This window comes from Crocuta crocuta, unplaced genomic scaffold, assembly GCF_008692635.1.
Source record: "Crocuta crocuta isolate KB4526 unplaced genomic scaffold, BGI_CrCroc_1.0 scaffold323, whole genome shotgun sequence".
NCBI classification, from domain to species: domain Eukaryota; kingdom Metazoa; phylum Chordata; class Mammalia; order Carnivora; family Hyaenidae; genus Crocuta; species Crocuta crocuta.
In genome coordinates this window covers 2,027,350-2,054,823 of record NW_027536465.1, presented here as the reverse complement: position 1 = coordinate 2,054,823, position 27,474 = coordinate 2,027,350, and the positions used below count along the sequence as shown (strand labels likewise).

Below are 27,474 nucleotides of genomic sequence, written 5' to 3'. Positions count from 1 at the left end.
CCCAGAGGCACTTCCTTAAAAACTACATAGTTAAGGGTCTCCTGGATACCTCAGTTGGTTAAGCATCTGACTCTTGATTTCGGCTCATGTCATGATCTCATGATTTACAAGATTGAGGCCCCTGCGTGGGGCTCTGCTCAGATAGCATGGAGCCTACTTGGAATTCTCTCTCTCTCTCTCTCTCTCTCTCTCTCTCTCTCTTTCTCTCTCTCTCTCTACCTCTGCCCTGTTTGCACTCACTCTCCTTCTCTCTCAAAAATAAACTTAAAAAAAAAAACTACAGAATTAAGCTAAATGCTTGCTGTGTAGACCTTCTCCTGGATTGGTGGAGCCTCAAGCGGGGGTGTGGCCTTGGGTTGGCATGACCAGACCAATGTAAATCATCAGTGGAATACCTAAGCTGCAGGTTCTCTATAGCTTCTGTCCCTGCTCCACAGCAGCCTAACACACCTTTTTGTGGGTGAAGGGACAAAGGAAGCCATATATTTGAGCAGCTGCTGGATCTTATAATGCCATAAAGATCTGTACCTACTGTGGCTCCTGCCCTGTGTCCTCTTAGAAGGTAAAAGGAAGAGATCTCAGATTAAAGCCTGTTTGTGTCTGGGGAGTGTGTTATCCACGGTTGTGGTACCTCATTCACGTGATTCCCAGGGTTAGATCCTAAGGGCGTTTTTAGATAGATATGCAGAACCTGCAAAGATAGGTCCTGCAGATAAAGCTATCCATCACTAGATGTTCATGATAAGGAAATACTAGAAATAACGAAGTGTTCTTTACTTTCACTAGTACCTGGTGACTTTTTTAATAAGGAAAAATATATGTCATTTGGGTGAGAAAAGATTGCTGCAAAATAAGCCACAGGACAGACAGATGGACAAAGCAAGTAAGACAACAGGTGTCAAATGTTAGCTTTAGGACTCAGGAAAATAAGTGAGAAGACGGGAAAAAATGACACACAGTCACTTAGGGAGGAGACAGGAGATGACCGGAGGCAGGTGGCTGGGTTAGGAGTAGATCTGCAGGTCAGGGCAAGACATGAATGAGCAAGCTGAAACTTTAAGTAGGGGAGTCTTCTCCCCCAGGTAGGGTGAGGGGGGATGCTGGGGGGAAATACCTATACCTGGAAGAAAGAATAAAAACTAACTCTTTCCCAAGCATCAGGATAAACCAGATAAATCACTTGCTTTGGGGGGAGGGAGAGGGCAAAAGAGAGAAAGCAGTATCACTACAGAAGTCAGAAAAATAGAATGACAAGTCACTTCTGCTCGAAATAGCAAACAATAAAAGGGTCAGCAGCCTGTAAGAAACTATACCTTCAACCTCCAAACAACAAAGCATGAGGTCACTCTTGAACCTGGATCTTGTTCAGAAGAAGCGAAAATCATTGTGCACAAAAGTAAAAATGATTGCGACCCCACAAAATCCTTCATGATGTCAGCTCTGAACACGGGATCCCAGAAGTACCTGACCTGCTGCAGGTAATTTTACAGCCACGGTCAGCACCCAACAGGATGCACTTACAAATCACTCTGCTGATTGCTTTTACTTTTCAGGAATGTATATATTGTGTTTTTGCTGATCCAAATTGCCTCATACTTGGAAAAGTGTGGAAAGCACAAAGAACAAAAGAAAAAATCTTTATACAAGCCCCCATGTTTTATATTCAAAGAAAACCTTCATTCTGCCTCCTGGACCCTGACATCTTCCTGGTCACTCCAGTACTGAAATCGGGGGTTCAGATAAAGTGCCCCCAGCAAGTCTCTTTGAGAACTGTGACTTCTCCTGGCCCTCTGAAGTTCCTGGGAAAACAAAATGTTCACGGGGTGTCGATGGGTGCTGGCCGAATTGTCAGGGGCTCCCAAACTTTATCAAAATCATCTGAAATCGGGGCGCCCTGGGTGGCTCGGTCAATTGAGCATCCAACTTCGGCTCAGGTCAGGATCTCATGGTTTGTGGGTTTGAGCTCTGCATCAGGCTCCGTGCTGACAGTGTGGAGCCTGGACACTGCTTCCCATTCTGTGTCTCCTCTGTCTCTCTCTGCCCCTCCCCTCTAGCCCAGTGGGGTCAGTTGTAGCTGGAGGCTTTAGGGTTCATATGGATCACGTCAGGTTCTTGCCAGAAATGGCAATTCCCAGAGTCCAACCCAGGGCCCATTTTTAACACTCACCCTCAGGTGATTCATGGAAACCCACACTTTGGAAAACCTTGAATAGGTTCTTAGGACCACTGGGGAGGAGGGAATGAAGTAGGCCTCTGATTCTCCTTCAGTGGGCTTCTCTTCACTTTCATCTATTTTACAGTTAGAGCCTTTTTGGAAAAAAAACAATATCATAAATCCTCTGTGTCCTTTGGTTTCAAGTGTAAGATCATGATTCTTTTTAATTTTTTTTAAGTAGGCTCTTCACCCAGCATGGAGCCCAACACAAGGCTCAAATTGATGACCCTGAGATCAAGACTTGAGCTGAGAACAAGAGTCAAATGTTCAACTGACTAAGCCACCCAGGCACCCCTGTAAGATCATGAAGTCATGAGTGCCTGGGTGGCTCAGTCTGTTAAGCATCTGACTTTGGCTCAGGTCATGATCTCACAGTTCATGAGTTTGAGCTCCACGTCAGGCTCTGTGCTGACAGCTCAGAGCCTGGAGCCTGTTTCAAATTCTGTGTTTCCCTCTCTCTCTCTGCCTCTCTCAAATCTCTCTCCCTCTCTCTCTATCTCAAATCAATAAACATTAAAAATAAATAAATAAGAAATCATATGTGTCTAAGAGCTACTCAGTAAACATCATCCTTGCCAAAGCAGTGAGGAATACAAAAATGAATCCAAACTACTTCTCTTCATATAGTCTCCTTGTCTCTCTAGCATCTATGTAATATAAACATTTTAAAACATTGATGCTATTTGGGGTGACTGGGTGGCTTAGTCAGTTAAGTGTCCGACTTTGGCTCAGGTCATGATCTCACGGTTCGAGGGTTCGAGCCCCGCGTCGGGCTCTGTGCTGATTGCCAGCTCAGAGCCTGGAGCCTGTTCCAGATTCTGTGTCTCCCTCTCTCTCTGACCCTCCCCTGCTCGCGCTGTCTCTCTCTCTCTCTCTCAGAAATAAATTTTTAAAAACATTTTAAAATTTTTAATTAAAAAATTGATGCTATTTGTGCTGGTCTTTGTGGTCTTTTGAAACTCAGGAATATCATAAAAGAAAACAGAGAGGCCAAGTCCAACAAGCATGGTGTTGGGCCAAGTTCTAGAGTCAGCAGTCTGAACAAAGCCCTCCCAAAAGTGGGTGGGGAGAAACCTTCACCCGATGTAGCATCTCACACCTCCCTTTCACCTTTAGCTCCTTCTAGACATCACATTATTAAGGGAAAAGAAGATAAATTCATTTGCTAAATGGCATTTTGTGTCACCCCCAGATCTGCCAGGAAGGATTTCTGCTCAGGGAAGAACCTCTCTCTGGCCCTCTCCGTTGCCTCTCCCTTGGGGTTAAAGATGTATGAGACCAAGGGGACAAGCCTCCAAGAACCCACGCCCCCAGAATTATGTGCCCAAATGGCCCTAAGCTCACACCAAGGCCTTCATAAGCCCCTTTTAGAGTCTACCTTCCCAGGTGTATATACAACTGGGCCCAGCGGGTGGCCAAGGGCAAGTTGTCTACTGTAAACATGGACAGAGTTCGGACAAGTCATCTGTAGTATCCACACACATGTACTCCATGAATTGGAGGCTCTTTATAATGCAGGTCAAAGTGGAGCTGGAAAGAGAGGAGAAATAGGGCCATGGGCCATGGGTAGTGAAGTAGAGTGGTAAGAGATGGTATCTTGTACCACACTGCAGTGTTCCAGCATGGAACTCTAAGGGCTAAGGATGCTAAATTAAATGTCTTTCTATCTTATTATGAAAGTTGGTTTGTCAAAACAGGAGAGCAGAACTTACCTTGATTAAACTTCAACTTATTAATAACTTTTACAGATATGGTATATATGCCTCCTGTTGTTACCGTCCCCACACATGCTAGGTAGAAACAGACCTGTAGCCCTTGGTGCCCAGCTCAGAGTGGCTTGTGCTGGATATCTTCCGATCTTCCTGGGAGCACTTAGAGCCTTGTCTTGTTCTGCTGATACACCTTGAAGGAACTGGGCTTAATAGACATCATGGTTCTTGGCTCATTCTTCAACGTTCACCTTCAGTAAGTCGAGCAAATAACCAGAATTACATAACTCTTGCTTACCGGCTCAGAAAGAGGTGAAACAAAAGAAACAGAGATTATCTCAAAATGGATCTGCTTGATTAGATAAAGAAAGAGACAATTCTAGCAGAATTAATACTTGGGTGACCTTGACTCCAAACCCAGTTGCTTAAATCTTGAATTCACTCTCAAAACTGATGGGAGTTATGCTATTTACTTTTATTTTCTGGTTTTCTCCTGTATAAACTTCTAATATTTATTCTGAGATTATCTACCAAAACGTGTTACCAATTTATCATTTGCCTTAAGAATCTTAGGTGGTTCCTTTCAGCAAATATTTGACAACTTCATGATATGTCGGGAAATATAACAGCTGACAAGACAGACTTATCATTACCTTTGAGGAACCTGCAATCTGGCAGGGACAAACAACTTAAGCAAACATAGTTAAAAAGTAATTCTGCAAGCAGTTTAATTGCAATTCTCACAGGTGTTACAAAGGAAAGTACAGAGTGCCAAGAAAGTAGATAATCTAGACCAGAGTAGTAGCAGTAAAGGCAGGGGGGAAAAAAGCATACTGGCTCCAGAAGGTGGAATGTTTGACACTGGTGACTGCTTAGATCAGTGATGCAGGGAGACAGAAGTATCATGGCTGACAACCAGACTTCAGGTGGATACAACTGAACTGATGGTTCTTAGTGAGATACTACAAGCTAACAATTCTGTACTGCCTATTATAGACTGAATACTATTCTAAACAACTTGTGGTAACTCACCAAACTCTCACAGAAACTTAGGAATTAAGAATTATTCGTATCTACATTTTACTGATAAACTAAGACTCAGAGAGGTTACGTGACTTCCTAAGGTCACACAGCTATTAAATAGCAAAGAATCACCAATGAAGAAGCAAGTTAGCAACAAAAGACAAGCTTTGAATTTGGAATACACTAGTTTTGAGATTCCCATGAGACATCCAAGTAGGAATGTAGAGGAAGCTGTTGGCTATAAACTGGAACTCAGAAGGAAACCTATGCTACCAATAAAAATGTGGGAAATGTTAGTATATTTGTAGGCTTCAAACTGGATGGGAGAGCACTTAGAGAGTGTAGCATGAGAAACAACAATAGTTTAATACAAAGTCATGAAGCATATAACATTTAAAGTTAAAAATATATATATTGGTAGTGAGGTCAAAGGAGCAATCAAAAAAGCAGGGAAAAATAATCAAGAGATGAAGGTTGATGGTACTGTCACAAAAGCGGAAAGTGTGTCTCAAATTGGAAAATCAACTATGCTGAGTGCTCTTAAGAGTTCTGCTAGAAAAGACAACCCACAGGGGTGCCTGGGTGGCTCAGTCGGTTGGGCGTCTGACTTCGGCTCAAGTCATGATCCTGCGGTTCGTGGATTCAAGCCCTGCATCTGGCCCTGTGCTGACAGCTAGTTCAGAGCCTGGAGCCTGCTTCAAATTCTGTATCTCCCTCTCTCTCTGACCTTCCTCTGCTCATGCTGTCTCTCTCTCTCTCTCAGAAATAAATAAAACATTTTAAAGAATTAAAAAAAAAAAAAAAGACAACCCACAGAGTGAGAGAAGATATTTGCCAAGCACTTATCTAATGAGGGACTTGTGTCTAGAATATATAAAGAACTCTTATAACTCAATAATAAAAGAGAAATAAATAATAGATAATAGATGAGAAATAAAAGAGAAATAACCCAACTTAAAGATAGGCAAAGATCTTTTTGGGTGATGAAAATGTGCCCTAACTAACTGCAGCAATGGTTGCGTGTATCTGTGAATGCTCTTATCTGTGGACACACAAAAGTCCACTGAACCAAAGCCTGTTGAAACAACGTTATACAGCTGAATCATATAGGATGTGAATTCTATCTCACAAAAGCTGGTTCTTTGAAAGTGAAGGTTGAAAACCAGAAGCTGTCCATTACATTTGGAAACAGCTTGTTGGCAATGTCAGATGAGTTTGATACAATGGTGGAGGCAGAAGACAACTACAGAAGTTTAGAAGAGTCTGCCAGACATTTGACTAGTGTAGGAGCTATTCCCTGCCCTTTCTCTGCTCAGCTCTGAATCAGAGGACTGATCCCTGCAAACTTTGTCCCCAAACCCCTCTACTAACTGGCTCCTATGGAGGAGGAAGCGAAAGGAGGTTGTAGGGATTTACAGCTGGTTCCATGGCTTGTTATCTAATTTTCAGGGATTCCTGGGGACTTGACCCTTGGTCAACCCTCCTAACATTAACTCAGGGATTGTTATGAATTTACCTACAACAGATGCAAAATAAATGACAATCTAGAGAAAGACTAGGCATTGTTTTATTGCTGCTGTCCCAGAGGAGAAGGGTTTTTCACATATACCTGAGGGGCTGTGTAACTAATTAGGTAGGTGTAAACGGTGAGGAGACCCAGCACTCAAGTGCACAAAGACTGGAACATCAGAAGCTATGCCTGGGAGTCGTAACATCTCCTCCGTGTTGATACTGTGCATGCTGAGGAGTTTGATGCCCTGAATCCTTTCTAATGGCTAAGTAAACTTGATCCTGGGTGAAGCCTGTTGTGCCTCATGAGTATGACTGTAAATTTATATTCAACCTCTCTGTTGCTGGAAGAGCTGACATTACTGAGGCACTGCCAGAAGACTGGAGGTTGGGAGAGGAGGAGTTTCTGGGGTGCTTCTCCCCCTGAATCTCTTCTCCTAAGACATCTCCAGTGGGTCTACCTCCTGCCAGGCAGCCGACATTCTGTGGTTCCATCACCTCTATTGACCCCTCCATGGCTGGAATGGTATCTCTCTGCAGTTGCTAAACTCTGAGTTGTCCCCATCTTCTCCTACTTCTTCTTTCAGCTCCCACAAACCTTAGAACCTAAACTCCTGAATTAAATCAGTCTATTGAACTACCTGGTATGTTTTCTGCTTTCCCAACTGGACCCTGGCTGACACAACTCAAAGCAGGAGCAGTCTTACAAAACAGAGCCTTAAGTCAAAATTTTGGAATTGAATTCTCATTTATTTGGGTAGGAATGCAGTATCACCTCATTGTTAGTAGAAAATGACACAATAATCTGTAGCATATAGTGGCATCATATTGATTTATCTGTCATCTCTTGTTTCTTAGGATGATGGGCCCATTGAAGGCAAGATTTTTGGAGATCAGTCAGCTTCTGTAGATGGTTGGTTACTGCAGTCATTATAATTAAAGAGAATATGTGGTAACATGGCTGTTTCTGACATCATGGGTCAGCATACAGGAATAAAATTATAAATTCAATCTCTCCACCTCTCTGTTCAACTTATGGTCAGAAAATCAGACAGATTCTAGACAAGCCTGACTAGATGTAATTATTTCTTATGCCCACAGGCCAGGGGAATTGGAAAACTAAAGCTAAAATTTAATTGTACAGCTTGTAGAATCATAATGGAAATTTAGCATATCACCCACCAAAATCCCTGTTGTAAAGATTTGGTTATTGACTACCAAGGAGTGGGATTCTGAGAATCAAGATGAGTGTTTTGAATATACTTCAAAGAATCTGAGAACCCTGAATCAATCTCTGAAGCTTTTTTATTAAGTAGAATTAGCTCTTCCTATCCTGACTGAAAGGACTAGCCTTCCTTTGCTTGGAGATCCTGTATTAATCTAATTTGATGCAGTTTTCTTGCAAGGACCTCCCTGTTCTCCTTAAATCCTGGGCCTGTGATCATTCATTGCCTCAAGAACCATCACTATTATCAGATCCCAGTGCAACCCAAGAAGACAAGGGCAAAGTTAGAGCCAACAGAAGATAGCTTAAACACAAAAATAATTACAAGACCTTCCTAATTTACATTTGCATAAACTTAAAAAACATGTGTGGGATTGGATTCTTGGTACATTAGACCAAAGAAATCAGAATATAATGTTGGATGATGCCAAACTTGTCAATATAGACGCAGTTACCAGAGACTATGAAATGTGCTAACTTGAACAAGAGCAAGTGGCTCCAACATTTTTCTTCATTGATCATATGAAAGCTGGACTCAAAAGTGACCTACATTAGTAAGAATGTGATGCCCAAATGCACCAGCAAAGGCTTAAGGAAATGGCAATACTGAAGAGGATTTTATTATGGGCAACACATTCACCTGGACTCTTTGTTCCTTGGGAAGGTCCAGAGAATACTTTCTCCACCATGACATTAGGAAATGAATTAGTGAGAGGAAATGGTTGGGAATAATAGTGAGAGGTTTGGCCATTACAATGATCTCCATCAGTATAATGTCATCCTAAATTAGCCAGATTAGATGACAGTACTTAATCATCCAAGACAAGCTTGGAGCGATGAGTGTAATTGACAACAGAACTGGAGTAACAATAGGAATATTTTAACCCATAGAGATCTCTGACATCAGCTAAGTGAATCATGAGGTACCGAGGCATGAAATAGGTGATCAGCTTACTGAAGTATAGCTTATACTATATAACTGGAAAAAAATTCTAAATATCACATATCAGTTATCCACTGCTGCAAAACTAACCACTCCAAAACCTAGCGACTTAACACAGTTTCTCACCAATCTATGGGTCAGCAATCCGGGCTAGACTTAGCTAGATAGTCTATCAATCTCGCACTGTACATACATACCACATTTTCTCCATCCATTCATCTATAGTCAAACACTTAGGTTGATTCCATATCTTGGCTATTGTGAATAACGTTGCAAAGGACATGAGAGTGTAGCTATCTATTTGAGATACTGATTTCATTTCCTTTGGATAAATACCCAAGGGTGAGATTACTGGATCATATGGTAGTTCCATTTTTAATTTTTCAGGAACTTCCACCCTGTGTTCCATAATGTCTGCACCAATTCACATTCCCATCAACATTGCGTAATAGTTCCCGTTTTCTCCACAACAGTGCTAACACTCGTTATCACTTTTTAATAACAACCATTCTAACAGGTGGGAGGTGATATCTCACTGTGGTTTTGATATGCATTTTCCTGGTGGTTTTAAGAACCTTTTCATGTGCCTGTTGGCTGTTGGTGTGTCTTCCAAGGAAAAAAGTCTATTCACATCCTCTGCCTATTTTCCAATGGGATTGTTTGGGTTTTTGCTATTGAGTTGTAGGATTTCCTTATATATTTTAGATATGAATACCTTATTAGATATGCAGCATCTGATAAATATTTTTCTTCCATTTTATAGTTTGCCTCTTCATTGTGTTTATTGTTTCTTTGCTATGTAAAAGTTTCCAGTTTGAAGTAGTCCCACTTGTTTATATTTGGTTTTGTTGTTTGTGCTTTTGGTGTCCTACCCCAAAAAATCAGTGCCAAGACCAATGTCAAGGAGGTTCTTTGCTATGTTTTCCTTCCATATGTCTGTTAGGTCTATTTATTAGTTTTCTTTGGTGATGTCATATTTGCCTGCTTCTTTGTGATCTGTATGGCCTTACATTTGTGTTTGCGTGTTTGAAGGAGTAAACACCTCTTCATCTTTATAAAATGTTTTTGACAGGTAAAGACTTTCTCCTGTCAGGCCCCAGGCCTGATGGGATTGTTTCTAGGATCACAGCCATGTAGGGTTGGAACTGGATCATCTGACTGCTGCTGGGTCCCCAGTTGGGTCTGCAAACAGCAAGCCTATTATCAGGTGCAGGATGGTCCTTGCTCCTGCTGGGTCATGGTATAGGTCCCTGCATGGGCAGGACTGTCCCTGAACCACAGCTGAGAGGAAATGGAGCCAAATCACAGGGCCACTTAGGATCCATAGTTGGATCAAGGTCAGCCAGCCTGTCTCCGAGGCACTGATAGGTGGGTCTCCTGCTAGGTCCCTGAGTGGGCAAGACTGCTCCCAGACCATAGCTGATGTTGGAGCTAGGTCACAGCTGCTTCAGGGTCCATAGAGCTAACCAAGGCCAGCAGGCCTATCACTGAAGGCTCAGATGAGCATGACTCCTCCTGGGTCCCTTGGCTGATGGTACTATTCACAGGACCAATGCCAAACAGGGCTATAGCCAAGTCCACAAGGGGATAAGGCTGTTTTCTGGTCTGTATCCAGGACCATCATCAGTGAGCACGGCTTCTCAGGGTGCAACAGGGAAAAAGACAGGCCAGGAAGAAAAAATGAGAATTGGCAAAGTCTGTGCTTTAGCCTGTGTGAATACAAGTCTTTCTTCTTTGTACTGAAGAAAGTACAGTACAAGTGCCCTTTCAGTACAGCTCTCCTTGGTGGCTCCACTGAGGTTTCGCAGCCTCTTGCTTGGAACCCAAAGCTCCCACATTAAAAGAAAANTCTCTCTCTCTCTCCTAGAAATAAATAAAAAAAAAAAAGAAAAAACAACAAAAACAAACAAACAAAAAAAATAAACAAAAAAACCCCACTTTTGTCCATGGATGGCAATTAAAATTGCTACTGTGAGGGGATATGAGCAGGGGACCTCTTATTCTGCCAACTTGCTGACCCAGAGCAAACATTTTAAGGACAAGCTGATAGTATTCTCTGATAGTTCTTAGAAGAATTATGATAGACAACACTTCTCACACGTAACTTGTAGCATCTTTCCTGGCATAGCAAAAATCCATATTTGATATATATCTATGTGGTTTTCCTCCTGGGTTATGAAACTCTCAGGGCACCTATCTTAGAAGAAAATCATATACCAAACACCACTATCCCGAAGATCCTCAGGTACAAGGCTCCCCCATCTTGCCTGGTCCAATTTCAGAGTTACAACCTCTACTCTCATTTTTATACATTTCATGGCCTTGCCCCATCAAATATAATGTCTCAAGAGATATAAACAAAACACTACCAAATTGGAATGGAAAAGAGGGAAATGCTCACTTAATTTATTCTCATTGAGCTGAAGGCAAGTAAGGAATGTGAACCCCAAAGTTTGGGATAAGAAGCAAAGAAAAATTATTTCCTCATTCTTCCTGACCATACCTTTCAAGATCTCTTCCTGGTTTATCACAATTCTTGGACAAATACACTTGACCACACCCCCTGACATTGCTCAATGTTTGCTTAAGCGAAAGAGGCTGAGGCAAGCTAAAGGAGGAGCACTCATTACCCTCTTCCCATCACCCAATAAATAGTCAAACAGGCCCTTGCCATTCCAGAACACTGTTGGAAAGATGAGACAATCCCACCAGCTGCCCCTAGTGGGGCTCCTATTGTTTTCTCTTATTCCAAGTCAACTATGTGAGAAGTGTGGTGAGTATGCTTTGAGCTAAAATTACTCCTAGTGTAACAGTTTCTAAAGACTACTGGCAGGGGACTTGTGTAGAGTGACATATTCCAGTGCTATATGGGGTTGGACTTTATGAGTAATGTAAAATGTGGCAGGACATGGTGAGGAAAGTAGGAAAGTTCTACAATGTATGTTGTTTTAAGAGGGGTTGTAGATTCAGTGCTAACTTGCCTAACTGTTCTTCCTAGATTCAGATTTTCTCTACCATAGCAACTCTACGAAGTAACTGTCTATTCTTCTTCATTTTCAATGATATAATATTCATGATCCCAGAAACTTTTTAAGGTCATATAAAGCTATCTTTTGAATTTGAGGTATCTATAAAAATATCTAGATTTTTCAAGTTAAATCCATGGGTTTTGGGCTAATCCCTTGTAACTACACAGGAAAAAAAAATAATGTTAATAATCCCCTTCAAATAATGAAGACCTCTCTCTTGTCACTATTGAGTTTAGATTTTCCAGGCTACACATCTCTTCCCCTCCAACTCTCCCCCCCCTCAGGAAATGGGTAGAAGCCCGTCATCTCTTCTCTTGGTATAGAATCCAGAGATTGTGTGATTCTATTGAAAAATACTAAGTAAGAGAAAGAAGAACTGGTTCAGGTGTAGTCCGACCCCTTACTAGCTGAATGGTCCCCATAAATTGAGCATAATTAAGGAAAGGTGTTGAAGGAAGTGATGTCATGAAATCTGGTATAGCTCTCAGGTACATGATTTCTTTTCTGTAAGTCTTTACCCTGGAATTGAGCTTAAACCAGTCCAAAGATGACTACATGGTGCTACCTGTGGCTACATCTTCCTGGTATTCTATAGCCTACAAGAAGAGGACATCACCACAGCAGAGACTTGTGTTCACACAAGCAAAAGCACAAAATCTGTAATCTCTAATTTTTTTTTCCTGGCCTGTACTATCCTAAGAATCAGGGGTCTCTGTGGAGGCTTTGAAGTTCAATTCATTATACAAAATGTTTAACTTTGTGTTTAGTGGCCAAGGAAATTGATGAGCTGTTTACCAGGAACTGAAACATTCATTTCAGTGCCAGAAAATCTGCTGAACTGGATGCTTCCACAATATCTCAACCATGACTCAACAATTGTCCGATTGTTCTTTTAACAAACCATGACCTTTCTATAACCACTGATGCAGATCTCCCCAACTCTCTTTTAAAGAGAAAAGGGGTGGAGGGGAGCCCGGATGGCTCAGTCAGAAGAGCATGGGACTCTTGATCTCAAGGTCATGATTCCGAGCCTAGAGATTCAGCATAGAAAACTCACATTTCCTTGATTCTCTAAGTATAGTGATAGCAACTCCCGTTGAGCTAAAAGTGATAATATGTATGGTATTTGCAATTTATTAAGTGATTTCTTTTCCGATATCTATAAAACAGATGTTAATATCCACAGTTTTAAAACAGCAAACTGAAGGTTGGGAAAATTACACAAGTCACTTGGAAAGATGGAAAAGGAAAAGAACTGAATCCAGCAAGTAGAAAGGACTATAGACTGGGAGTCAGGAGATGCATCTTCTAGCTCCATTAAGCCTTCAATTGCCAAGGTTTCTTTAAGGACACCTTGGCTAGGCCTCATCTTCAAAATCAGGGAATGATACTAGATCTCCCAGGAAGGACTGATATTCTGCCAGTACACAGGAGTAAGGCTGAAACAGTTGTGAAAACACTGAAACACTTCCATACTGGCTGGTAAAGGAGAAATACCTGATGTTGCAGTGGCTTCATACCCACCTTTGTACCTGTTCCAGCCACACAGCTAGTGATCGCTGGACAGCTCCATCTGTGCCATATCCGTTAATGTCGACCCTGTTCCTAGGGTTCTTGTTTCTTAATATTTTCCTAATATGTATCTCCTATTTCCTCCCTCCCCCGCCATAGAGATAAGCAAAAACGACTATGCTGATCTAGACCCTCTGATAAACACGATGATCAATTCAAAATATACCGAAGGAATCCAAGCCACCAATGTCCTGTTGTCCCTCAGACTTGCTGGGATCCTGAACCAAAGCCAAGAACAACAGCTGATTCAACAAGTCAAACGCAATGTGGATTGTAAATGTGAGTGCCTACAGCCTCTGGAAGATTTAGAAGACTTACCTATCCATAAGGTTATCTCTAGCAAGAGACCTTCAGAAAATATTGTGTGTCCAAAGTATACCTGCCACATCTATCCTAGCTGTAGAAAATTTGAGGGGACAGAAAAGTCCTCAAAACATTAGTCCTCTGCCACTTACTCTACTGCTACTTACCTTACTTCATTGGATTCTGAAAAACATTTTTTCAAAAGGTCACAAGGAAAAGCAAAATAAATTATAGGCTCTTATCTGCTAATACTGTTATATAAGCTAGTTGTGTTTACAATCAGACAGGGATGTGGCCCACAAGTAAGAAAACTGACAATAGCAAGGGAACCACAGGGAAATAGAGATGTGGACTGGGTTTGAGTACAACCTCCACCCTGTCCTTCATATCAATACTGAGCCTTAGCTTTCTAACTGAGGTAAGGGGGAAATGAAGTCACTTCCTACCTATCTCACAATATTATTGTAATAACTACGAGAAGACTGAGAATTTTGATGTTGTATAAGGCAGAACGACCAAGTCAATTATTACTATCCTGGAAAGATGGCACCCACAAAGAGAGAAAAACCCAAGGTTTTATGATCTATTTTTCTTCTTTTTAAATTTTTGTAAGGATTATATGATTCCCAAAACCTCCCATGATTTCATGGGAAAGACCAGTATCTAGCTTGCATTTACACAGCACTGCTGGAAAAAGCTCTGCTTTGGGCATAAGGAAGTGAACGGTAAAATATTGGTGTAGAGTGAGGAAAAAAGAAGTGGACAGGCAATGTAAATCATAAGAAAGACAGGAGCCCAGAAAAAAAAAATCACAAGTATGTAACTTGTCCAATTTGAATACTTCTCTTTTCAGCCTCAAATTTAACCTCAGGACAGCTTGCCTTGGCTATACTGGCTTTGGGAGCATGCAAAAACCCTGATGCAATTCCTCCAAATTTTCCTTGCCTGGTCAGAGAACTAAGAAATAAATTCCAAGCAGAAATTAAAAATATGGGTGAGAAACAAATGTTCAGAGGCTCTGGACAACCTTGTCTTCTCTTCTACTGATTCAGAACTGAAGGGAGTTTCCCTTCAGTCTTTCCTTCTCTTCGTTCCATTCATCCATATATCTTTGCAGATTGCTTTCTCTTCTTCCCTCCTCCAATAGGCATCTTGAATTTTTTTCAAACAGATTCAACAGAGCATTGACTCTACATCAATCCTACATATGATGATGAACACACACACACACACACACAAATTATAGGACACTATTCTCTTGTTCTCTAGAAGCTGGTCTTTGGACAAATAATGAAATACACCAGAAATCGCTGAGCAACACAAGATACTATGTCTTAAGTACCAAAGGATACAAAAGTAGTATAAGAGCTAACGATGGTGACAAGGACTTTATCACCAGGAAACGGAGGCTGACCATGACAGCTGCTAGTGAGGTGCATTATTTTTATTTCAACACCTACCCAATATTTATCCTATTTTTCATTAAGCCTCTCTGATCCCATCTTTTATCAAGATGGCTTCTACTTCTACTTATAGGTTGAACACATTACCATTAAAAGTGCAAGAGGCTTAGTGGTGGGAAATTTGTGTTCTAATCCTAGCTCTGTAACCACCTGAAAGTCAGGATGACATTTTCATCACTTTAGCACTGAGTCTCCTCAGTTATGAAATGAAAGAGTTGAGTTGAATTTGTTTGCTCTTAGCAGCCTTTACATTTCTCAGGTTTGCTGATTCTATGAGCGATCTTCTCCTTCTATTACTCACCTCTCCTGAAATGCAAAGAAATTCTAATAAAGTAGGAATAGCTTGAAAATTTATTACTCCAGTATTATTTCATTAACAAGGTATTTGTTTCCTCTCTGACAGAAGAACACAATGGTAATCCACTGACTAACTACTATCAGCTCAGCCTGGACGTTTTGGCCTTATGTCTGTTCAGAGGGGAATATTCAATCAAAGAAGTTGCTGAAATCTTCGATCCTAAAAATAAAAATTTCTATCTTATGAAAAGGTTCTCAGTAGGTGAGTCATTAAACCCAATTCCTTTGGCATATAGGACACCGGTAAGTCTTTTCCTTTGACTTTTGTACCAGTAAGTACTTGGAATTTTAAAAAAGTCCTCTTTATGCTAGTGTCCAGGGAAAATAATTTTCTTTTTGAGAAGAATGGTTATCAGGGAGCATTTAAGCAACGTTCTAGATGTGTTGCATAGTAGAAAGATCTGGTTCCTACCCTACCTCTTCTTTGAGTTATATGACCAATGGATGTTAACTCTTGACTTGAATTTTCCCATGTGTGTAAGGATAGATTGTGAGAATCCTGATATAAGACATTTTAAGAAGTAGAAGTATTAGAGAAAGGAAAATAGTGCAAGTCTTTTTCTTAACTTTGCCTCTTTCTCTAATTTATTGGGACCATTTGGATGTGTGGGCTTACTTGGACAACACTACTCTCCAGTGACAAGGCCCAATATTTTGATCAATGAAGTCTGTATCCTCAAAGGATAGGGACCATAAATCTTCTCCTGGGTCAGCTTACACATCCAAAAGGAAGCCCCCTCTAGAACGCTAGTGTTGTTGCCCAGCCCCCATGCATCCAGGTACACAAGCTCATCTTTCTCCCATGGGTGTGAAGGAAACCACAATTCAGTATCTCTGGATAATGAGGAGGATATGAGATTTCTCATGCTATTTATATGGGAGAGAGAAGGTACCACACCTAGAGAATTCAAGGGGAACTAAGTAATAAGACAGAAAAAGACCTTATCCTCCATTCTTCCAATCTCTTCCCTCATCCTCTTCCTTAAGAAGGTTTATTGCAAACAATTCTCTTAAGTGCTATTTCCTAATTAACCTAATGGAAACACTTGAAAATTTCAAATACATATTCTGTTTGGTGTATCATCCTGAATTCTCTCTATTCCTTTGCCAATATGGCTGAGAGATGAAAAAATGAGACCAGTAAGATGTAGAAGTGGAAGACTTCATGTGTATGCATCTGCAAATCCATGTGTTTCTCTGACCAACAAATGAGCTATTGAGTACAAGGTACATGGTTACTCAACATATGGAAGGGATCTTCAAGTATTTGAGTGGTTAGTGCTGAAGAGATGATTGCTATATCTTGAAATCCTTCTCTACCATCATCGACTAGTATAACCCATTTTCCCAGTTTGCACAGACCTATCCCTCTTTTAGCAGTGAAAATCCTACATACCAGGAGACCCCTCAGTCCAAGGCAAATTGGGATGGTTGGTCACCCTATCACCAATGTGTTGTTTCCTGGCAGATACTGGTGCAATGGCAGTCCTGGCTCTGACCTGTGTGAAGAATACAACAAATGGACGGGAAAAAACAGATACAGATGATTTAAATATTATCAGTAATCATATAAAGTTACTGATAGAGATGATTCTTTCTCAGAAAAAAGAAAATGGTCTCCTCGGAAACATATATAGTACAGGAGAAGCTATGCAGGTAAGTCAGAGGATAAAACAGGAGACATGAAAGAAAGAATAGCTGTATACTTTCTTACCGGCCTCCTAAGATATTACCCATTCTGATTCCTATACTAACTGATCTTATGTGATTCCTCTCCCCTGACGGAAATGTATTCTCCTCACCTTCAATCCTTACCTTTCTGTGTCCAATGTTTCCATGAAGCTTTTCCTGACCACAATTTTTTAAAAGAAATTTTGAGTGTACTACAGCCTGTTATGTTGTTCTACCAAATGCAGTTTCACACTTTACCATATACCACTGTTTGGCGTTTGCATCTTACCTCCCAAATTAGATCATTGTTTTCCAAGTACTAAGTGGCAGTGGTAGTAATAGTAGCTAGTATTTGTGGACGTAGTCATTAACAAACACAACAATCCAATGAGGAAAGAATTATTACCTCCATTTCCCAGCATAGGAGCATGAGTCATGGAGTATCAGTAACTTGCCTAACATTACAAAGCCAAAAAGTGATTCAGACAGGGATGGAACTGTTTGTTTCAAAATTCACACTCAGCACCTACACTGTCCCACATATGTTCCTTGAAGTCTGGGGCTTTATTCCTGCATCAACTCACTGATTTACTCAACTTTAAGGGGTAGTTACAAGAAGAGAGGAATAAAGATTTACAGAAAAAATTTTCACTGAGTCTTTAGTATGAATAGGGGTCTGCCAGGCCACTCCAAGAAGGGCTTTCAAAAGGAGAGAGTACAACAAGAGCAAAGACCCAAGGCATGAAAGAACATAACATATTTTAGGAAGATCAAGGTGTTCAACGTGACCAGTGCAAGGTCCTTGGGAAAAATTAACAGATGAAGCTAGGGATGTAACAGGGCTCCAGTCACAGAGGTTGTTTTTACTATTGTTGCTGTTGATGCTATTGTTTGCATTGCTGAGTTTGGACTAAATAAAACAGTGGTTTCCCATTCTGGCTGCACATTTGAATCACCTGGAGGAGGTTTTAGAAAACATTAACGTTTAGGCTCCACACCAGCCAGTTAATATAGAAACTTAGAGGTGGAGCATGGGCCTTGGTCATGTTTTTAAACCCTTCAGGTGATGTTCATTCGCAGCAGAATTGAGAGCCACTTGCCTACAAGACCGTTTTTAAGAGGAAGTGAAATATGATCCTTTTTAAAAAATATCCCACAAAGGCTTGTTGACTTCTTGGTTAATTTAAAGATTCCCTAAGAAACTACAGAGCAATGTTGGTAGGTCAGGTCCATTTTAGTTCTTGTCTTACTCATTCTGATACCCTCCTAAATTTTCCTACCCAGGGACATTCTGTCCCTTCAACCCACTTCACATCTGCCACTTGGATAGCTTCTATTCAAGAACCTATCAGACTCCCCACTGTCAAGCAAAGAATGTCAGACACCTCCTCCTAAAACTCAAAGGTCTACCAATCTGGCCCAACCTCCTTCTCCAGCCTGTTCTTCCACTATCACCCTGAGTCTCCCCGGTGCCCTCCCAGGCCAGGAGGAATCCTCTTTTGCCAAAATGCAGACAGTCTCATCACAGGCAGGCCATGTCCTGGCCGCACCTACTTTAGCATCCTTGATAATGCTGTCCCCTCTGGGGATAGTCCTCCCCTGCTCATGGCACCTACTGAAATTCTGTCAAACTTTCAGGAGCTATCTTAAGGACCACCTTCTCCACCAAGCCTTTCCAAAGTGTCACTAAATGTTTATGTGCTCTTCCTCTTCTGAAAAACCATGGCATTGGATGCTTCTCCTAATACATTCATCTCAGGGGCTCCTTTATGATTATCTGTCTGTTAACAATGTTTATCAAGTACCTCCTATGTGGCAAGCATTGTTCCAGTGCTGGGGCTACAAGAGTGAATAGGGTAGAGAAAGTCTGTCCTCATGGATGCTATTATCAGTTGTATTATTAAGCAAGTCCCCACCTCCCACCCACCCCTAAACTCTTTATAAACTTTTTGGTGGATGGGGCATCTGGGTGGCTCAGTCACTTAAGCATCCAACTCTTGACTTCAGCTCAGGTCATGATCTCATGGTCATGAGATGGAGTCCCGCATCAGGGTCCACACTTGGCATGGATCCTGCTTAAGATTTTCCCCCACCTCTCCTCTCTCTCTCTCAAAACTAAATTTATAAATAAATAAATAAATAAATAAATAAATAAATAAATAAATAAATGTATGTTTTGGTGGCAGGAAAGGTATCCTAGTTGTCCAAGGTGCTTCCCCTGTGGTCAATGTCCAGTAAACATTTACTGCATTGGTAAGATGTAAGCTTTCCGCTTATTTGATGTTTCTCTCATTCATTCTTATTCCCTCTCATCCTCTCTTACGCATTAGGCTCTCTTTGTCTCATCAGACTATTACAGTAAAAGTAAATGGAATTGCCAACAAACTCTGAGGACAGCAGTCATGGAAATTCATAAAGGAGCATTCCGTATGCCAACTGCTGCAGCTCAAATCTTACCCGCCCTGTTGGGAAAGACCTACTTGAATGTTAGCAAAGACTCTCCTTGTGTGTATGGTAGGTAGAGCACTAAGTAGCATAACACCCAGAGCATGTGAGTCCAAGGTATCCTTAGGAACCAAGTGTGACCAGATAAATCTCTACAGCCTAACAGTTCCAAAATAGAACTCAGTTCTCCACATGTCACCAGTGACTATAACCACCTGAGGACTTGTTCTTAATGGGGTAGCAGGTGTTGTTTTTGGTTCAAACATTGATCAACAAGACAGACTTGATTAAGTGAGGTCTGTCTCCAAAGGGATGATTTCTGATGGCTGGATAGAGAGATGTTCTGAGCATTATTCCCATTCTAAACCAAGTATGGAGTGTCTGACTCTCCATTATGCACAAGGAGTGATACCTCAGGGAACTCCTACATCTCTGTGGGAGGAATATGGCAATCCTATAAGGAAATTATAGTCATTTATTCAAACAACTGATTTTTCAACAAGGTATGAAAGACTTTGCTTTTGTCTGTTATCTCTGTATCTTTTCTTTTATCTCTGTTCATTCCTGGTTCAGCCACTTATAGGTTTAGTGACCTTAGACAAAATAGTTAATCTCTAAACTTCAGTGTACTAACATAAAAAAAATACAAATGATAATAGCATGGGTTTTTGTAAGGACTGAATACGATAATCCGTGTAAAATGGTTAGTACAGTGCCTGACACTTAATACATTTTCAATAAATGTTAAAAAAATAAAAAGGCACCCCCAAAAAGGAAGCTTTATTGTGCTGTACCAAAGCAAAAACAAAATCAGGAGCCTCTGTGCGAAACAGGAGATAGGGCAAGCGAATTGCTCAAAACGCTAGGAGTAGAGCTAAACACACGTATTTACAAGCTGGTGACTATCTGCTTTAGTCACACGAAAGATCTGCCCCTTGACTGCTGATTCATGCTCCCTGTAGCAAATCCTACTCTCCATAAAAGAAAGAAGGCCTGGGATTGATGTTGGATGGGTATGTAAACCCTAATATCATTTCTATTATTCTGAATATTAATTCTTCTCTGCTTTTCTGTCTCTGCCAGGTGACTTCCACATCTCCACTGTGGAGCCTACAACAGCGACACCCCCTCTCACACCCTCACAAATCCAAGTGAATTACTCTGTGGTGATAAACAATGACACATATTCCACCGTGGTCTCTGTGGCAAATGGTTCTGTCTTCCTAAATGTGATGGAGGCAGCTCAGAAAAAAAATGAGACTCTATTTCGGTATGTCTCTAGGTAACCTAAGGTGATGGTGTATGATGATTTTAAAGACTCAGTAAGAATACACAAGCACCTGAATCCAAAGTACATTTGAAACTCTTCTTTATCAGTAAGTGCTGTCCATCTAGATCTCATGGCAGGGATTTAAAAAAAGGTATGACTTTTCATCTTCTAGCACCCAGTAGGTATTAAATTAATGTTCACCTAATGGGTGAATAAGTCCCAGGGATCTCTCTTCTGTGAGAAAAATTCTTTCAATAAATAGGACCTCTTAGGTCAGTCATTTTGTGTTTAGAACAGTGGTTCATTATTTTTGAATCACTGACCTCTTTGAAAATCCGATGAGGGGCACTTGGGTGGCTCAGTCGGTTAAGGTTCAACCCTCGATTTTGGCACATGGTTCAGGAGGTTGAGTCCTGCAACTGGCTCTGCGCTGACAGCCAGAGCCTTCTTTGGATTCTCTCAAACCCTCTCTCTCTGCCCCTCTCCTACCCATGTGTGTGTGCACGTGCACTCTCTCTCACACACTCTCTCTCTCAAAATAAGTAAATAAATAAACTTAAAAAACAAAAGAAAAGAAAAGCAGATGATTGCCAATGGATGGTCATCCCAGATAGGTGAACATACACATGAAACGTGTCCTTTAAATCAGAGGTTTCACAAATGCCCTGAAGCCTCTCCTTGCTCCCCCACTTTCAGATTCATGGACCCCTAGATTAAGATTCTATGGCCCACAGAAGTCAAATATTTAAATTAAAATATTGACTTTGCCTCTGAAAGATATGGTTCCTTTGACTCCTTAAATTTAATTGACAAGTATTTACTGCACCTAGTAACAAGATATAAGATGCCAAAATGTAAAAGAAAATCATATATATATGCACATATCTAATGTAAGTAAATATTATAAAGGTTGCTTTCAAGGGCTCACAGGAAGGCAGAGAAATGTGACCAGGGAATGTGAAACAGATACTGGCCATGTTACTTTATAATAAACACAACCTGAAATATTAGATTATTCTTTCCTGTTCCTCTTTCCTAAGAGAAAGCCCACTAGCTAATGGTGCCTCTAGGATGTGAGGTGAACATTTTCTTCTGCACTTCAGTATCTTCAACAGTTGCTATCTTGGGGCAGAAGATTCGTAGTTGTTGACTGCAGTGTCTCCTATGAAAGGATGCAGGGACAGAAACAGGGCATCATTCTTATAGTTTAACATAGATTATGGAGTCCCTGCAGCAGAATCACCTGGAGTGTTTATGAAACATGCAGGTTCCTAGTCCCACCCAGACCTACAGAATCAAAGTATCTGAGGACAGGACCAGGAAATCTGCCTTTTTCGATAACAGCTTCAAGTGACTCTGGGTACACTGAAGTTTGAGAAATGCCCATGGAAGGTTACCTTTGAAAATTCTAAGCTCCTATAACCCATATATTGTCCCCACAGTTTCACAGTGGAGGAGAGTTCATGGGGCCCCTACGTCACCTCTGTTCAGGGCTTAGAAGCTAACAATAACAAGAGAACCTTCTGGGAGCTCCTGAGTAACGGCATACCACTGGAGCAAGGTAAGGGAGTGACAGATGGGAGTGACCATGCCCAAAGCATCTAGATGTGAGGGTGCGAGCTTTTGTGGTGGGTGTGCTGAGGCACTGGGAAAGTGATTTGGTGGTTAAATCATTTGACCCACTTCTCATTCTTTCTTTTCAGGAGTTGGTAGTTACGTTGTACACAAGGGAGAGAATTTGGAGGTTCGTTGGAGCACATACTAATAAATTCAAACCTTCCTCAGCTGGATCTCATCCTTTTGCAGTGGAATTTCAGGTGGAAAGTGGCTTCATGCCTTCCTTTCTCCTTCATCTCAAATTCAATAGGAGAGTCAATAACCAACCCCCCTTCTCTCTTTCAGTGTTCAATAAAAGGTTAACAGCTATACAAAAAGAGTGTTCTAACCATTTCATTTTAAAAGGGGATTATTGATTGAGGGAAGACCACTGCAGGAAGAGGAAAGTGAAAAGAGATTAGACTAGTGTCTAAGCTGAGCTCTACTCAAGGTTCTGGGCAACAGGCAGGAATGGAGATAAGGTTCTAGATCCAATGCTGAAGCAGCACCAGATGAGATCAAGTAGGCCCAGATTTAAGGGATGAACCAAGTGGACACTGACCTCATAATGACAGTGGGTAGGAAGAAAAATACTGCTCTGGAGAAAGAAGGAAGTGTGAGTCTTATAGATAAAAGGTTAGTCCATAAAGCCTGAAGAATAATATCATCCCCTCACCCAGCTGTCTTCCTTGGATCCCATTTGTTCTTCTCCCGCATTTATTTATCTTTTACTTCCCCCATAAACACTCTGATATTCATATCATCAAAACACACATGCAAAAAAAATCACCTTTGGTGTTCATTTCAGCAGAATTCACATTTTTTAAAAATCTATTAATTTTTTAATTAATCACATCTCAGCAGCATGAACCGGGTTGTACTTTAGACTGAGTGCTTGAGCTACACACACATACAGACAAGAGCAAGAAATGCCTTTAAGATGCCAAAGGGCAAATAGTCCTTCAGATAAAGCATAAAATAACCCATTTAAAGCAACCACAAGGGTGCCTGGGGGGCTCAGCTGATTGAACATCAGACTCTTGATTTTGGCTCAGGTCATGATCTCATGGTCGTTAGATCGAGTCCCAGGTCCAGCTCTGTGCTGAGTATGGAGCCTGATTGGGATTCTCTCTCTCTACCACTCTGCCCCTCCCCTGCTTGTACTCTCTTTCTCTCTCAAAAAATAAATTAAAACTTTTAAAAAATTTTTTTAAAAACTTAAAGCAACCCCCAAAAGGAAGGTGCCTTCAGGTAGAGTTACTGAAATTTTATCAATGTCTCCCTCGAATGAATTGAATGTTTTCTTCATCATACCCTTAGCTTTCTCTCCTCCACCAGCAAGCCTCCTTTATAGTTAGGGTTTGACCATTGCTTTCTGGTGCTGTTCCTCAATCCTCAGGGTCAACTCCACACTGTTCTTCATTAACTGGATGTGAGAGATGCCCTCATCATTAGACAGCAATGAATTCTTTACTCTTGGATCTGCGTCTCATCTTGGAAGCTAAGTTGGAGACAGAGGACCTCTGTGATGCTGTTTGCATGGAGCGGCAGCTGTCAGACCTGTTTGTAGACTCTATAAGCCATGTGCAATTAAGGGATAATGGCTTCCAGTGACAAATATGCAAAACATTATAACTGCCATTCCTGTCCTATGTCACACATATGGTCATACATAGTGCGACCATCCAACTTATCACCCAACCATAATGCGGTAAAGAGTGAAAATGAACACTGTTAATAATTACACTCAAAAAGACAGATTGAAAACTGGGAGTATGTGGGGGAATTAACACTATATGTGGTCAGTTTTGTCCACAGGAAGCTTTTGTTACATAAGGAAGTTCAAGCAAAAAAATAACATCAAGTATTGACTCTGCGATGGACCAATGAGACTGAATCTCAGTAGAACAAAGTTGGAATAGGTCCCTTTGAGATTCTGGACCATGTCTCGATGATTCTAGCTCATCTTAATAATAACCAGTCAACACCAGTAAAGCACAATTTGTATTAGACTCCTTCGCCCAAATGGACTATAAGGATAGTCTCATTGGCATGCTGACATGAAATCAAATAATATCCAATCACAGCATGAAAAAGTCATTTCTTTTGCAATTCTCAGTTAAGTCCTCTCATTGGGTCAAATACAAAATTCCATTTTATGCCACTGTATTTCTAAACTACCCTGTAGCATTGCGACCTCCATTATTAACAGACGCAGCTGAGCTTCTGCTAATCAGTGGTCTCGTAGTAGAATACAGTAACATTGCTATCTGATAGGGATGCCTTTAGTTTCAGAAACAGACACGGAAGTTAATGGAGTAACATTCCCTTAGCATTCTACTGACATTGCCCGGAGAATCCTAGCTCTGGCCACACATGCTTTATGAGAAGCTCCCAAGGCTTGGGACTATGACAGAACTGAGACTGAGTCTGAGGGAAAAGACTTCCATCCGCTGCCACAGAATAATCAACACAAATAACCCTTTCAGATGTCCAGAGAGAGTCTGGGTACTTGGATACCAGAAAACTAGACACAGGATAAAACAGGCAAATAAATGAATAAACAAATTCAGTCAATGGTTACCCAAGAGCTGTCAAAATATATGAATTAAGAAATGTATGGCCTGTGTGGTTCCTGTTCTGTAAGTTATTTGCTAAGTGAGATAATTGTATCATAATCAGTCTTGCAGCAACCATGGCTGTAAGTGGCAATTTGTAAGGAAGGATATGTTTAAAGACGCATACCACAGGGTGTGGCTCATCCCAGGATGGTCATGAGCAGCCTCTGGAACCCAAGGTCAGTGCTATTCTGGGTTCATAATCCTGAGGGTTCCCAACCCTTCTTGCTGTTGCTAACAAAACGACCACTAATTTAGCTGATGACAAATACAGCTCTGGAGGTCAAAAGTCAAAAATGAATCTCACTGGGATAAAATTAAGGTGTTGAAAGGACTGAGTTCCTCTTAGAGGTTCTAGGGGAGAATCCATCTCCTCACCTTTTCTAGCTTCTGGAGGGCATGGCATTCCTCCACCTTCAAAGCCTGCAACTGTATCACTCTGACATTTGTTTCCATCACCACATTCCCTTCTCTGACTTGTGTGCTCCCACCATGCCCTTCTGCTTATAAGGACCTCTGATTACAGTAGGGGCATCTCAATAATTCAAAATAATCTTCTATGTTAAAGTCAGCACATTAGCAACCTAAATTCCCCCTTTCCATGTGACCTAACAGACTCACAGGTCCCAGGAATTAGGATGGGGACATGTTAGGGGGTGGCGGGCATTATTGTGCCTACCACTCCTTCACATGGTATGCAAAACCTTCCACTGTGCAGACTCACGCTGTCTTTCTGACCCCATCTCCCACCACACACCATGTATTAGTTAATAATACAAGTCACCCTAAAACCTAATGGCCTAAAACCAGATTTATTTTCTCATGGTTTCCATGGGTCAAGGTCTCTCAACAAGGCCACAGTCAAGATGTTGGCTGAGGCATCATCTTCAAGCTCAACTGGGGAAGGATCTGCTTTCAAGTTCATTCATATGGTTGTTGACAGGATTTCTCCCACCCTGGCTGTTGATTGGAGGCTGCTCCCAGTCCTTTGCCATATAGGATTCCCAATCAGACAGCTCATAACATGGCAGCCAGCTTTCTCTGAGCAAGCAGCAAGAGCCAGAGAGAGACGGCAAGCAAGAGGGAACATGGTCTTTTGCCACCTCATCTTATAACTTTTGCCATAGTATATTCATTAGAATTGAGGCCATCCCAAACTCTGGAGAAGGGCATTATCAGAAGGGTGTGAACCAGAAGGTGGGAACATGGAGCCATGTTAGAAGCCGTCTAATGCACCCCAGTATGTGTCCCACACTCTCATCACAAAACCGCCAACATTAGCCAAGAAAGAAAAATGCTTTGTAACCCAGGTCTTATATTTGTTCATTAATTTGCTCATCCAGATAGTCTTTATTCTATTCCTACTGTGAACTAGGTAGTGGCTCTAAGGCTGGAGATAGAATAGTGAAAAGGCGACAAAGACCCTTTCCCCTGAGAGTAAACATTCTAGTGGAGAAGGAGACAGGAAACAAACCGTGTGCACAGTGTGACAGAGGTTGAGGAGTCAGGGCAGGTAAGGGGCACAGTGGTGTCCTTGGGGATGAGGCTATCTCCTACATGAGACAGAAGGTCTGGGTGGAAGCTGGCCTTTGAGCAAAGATATGAAGGAAGTGTGGGAGCCACCATGAGAACATTTGGAGGAGGAGCGTCCTGGGCAATGGGGGCGGCAAGTGCAAAGGCGGGTAATGGGTTCAGGGAACAAGAAGTTCAATGCAGCTGGGGCAGAGGGAGCAGGGGAAGAAAGCAGTTGGAGGTGAGGCCCAAAAGCCCCAGGAGCCAGATCTTACAGGGCCTTGTAGGCCATTAAGAGGATTTCGAATTTTATTCCAAGATGGGAGCCACTGAAAAATGTCCCCTTAAAAGAAGCCCCTTAAAATCTAATAGTTACCAAAAAAATTAGAACCCTCCTTCATAATCTCAAGATATTAGTTCTGTTGTATGTTATAGGGAGGTATTGCTTTAATATAGCTCTATTTCTGAGATATATATATATATAAACTTAATACTTATGGTATTAATAATACTTATAGTACAGTAATACTTCATTCTTATACTTCATTGATCCCTCATTGTCTAAGTATTTTTTAAGTTAACTTTTTTATTTTTGAAAGACTGAGAGCATGAGCATGGGAGGAGCAGAGAGAGAGGGAGAGAGAGAGAATCCCAAGCAGGCCCTGTAATGTCAGCACTGAGCCTGAAGTAGGGCTCAAACTCACGAACCATAATATGACTTGAGCTGAAATCAAAAGTCAGATGCTTAACCGACTGAACCACCCCAGGCGCCCCACCCGCCCACATTTTCTAATTATTACTTTAAAGATAATACCTGAAAGTGCTGGGTGTTTGAAACTGCTTTGTCCCCAGAAAAGGAAAGAGAAATCAAATAAAACAATTTCTGGGAAACTTGAGTCCATTGCTTGCCTGAAGTCAAACAGCCTCCAAGAGCCAAGGCTGAGATCTAGGTCACAGTGACTTATTAACCATAAAGGCTGACTTCACCTGGCAGGTCCTCACTGACTACATTAA

At 41.3% G+C, this 27,474-nt stretch overlaps 1 protein-coding gene and 1 long non-coding RNA gene across 2 annotated transcripts; one reads left to right on the top strand and one right to left on the bottom strand.

Moving 5' to 3' along the window:
* Positions 1 to 1,721: 1,721 nt before the first annotated feature.
* LOC144218800 (uncharacterized) lies at positions 1,722 to 19,544 on the bottom strand. Its single transcript, XR_013331265.1, has 5 exons — positions 19,500 to 19,544; positions 16,745 to 16,847; positions 4,022 to 4,175; positions 2,168 to 2,307; positions 1,722 to 1,799 (listed from the first exon to the last, which is right to left on the bottom strand). It is a non-coding gene; the product is annotated as an uncharacterized LOC144218800 (long non-coding RNA).
* TCN1 (transcobalamin 1) lies at positions 11,319 to 22,653 on the top strand. Its single transcript, XM_077748767.1, has 9 exons — positions 11,319 to 11,397; positions 13,325 to 13,504; positions 14,382 to 14,522; positions 15,395 to 15,550; positions 16,817 to 17,004; positions 19,350 to 19,533; positions 20,548 to 20,734; positions 22,177 to 22,295; positions 22,438 to 22,653. Exons 1-9 carry the CDS (start codon positions 11,319 to 11,321, stop codon positions 22,497 to 22,499), a joined length of 1,296 nt encoding a protein of 431 aa, XP_077604893.1. The 3' UTR covers positions 22,500 to 22,653.
* The last annotated feature ends 4,821 nt before the right edge of the window (positions 22,654 to 27,474 follow it).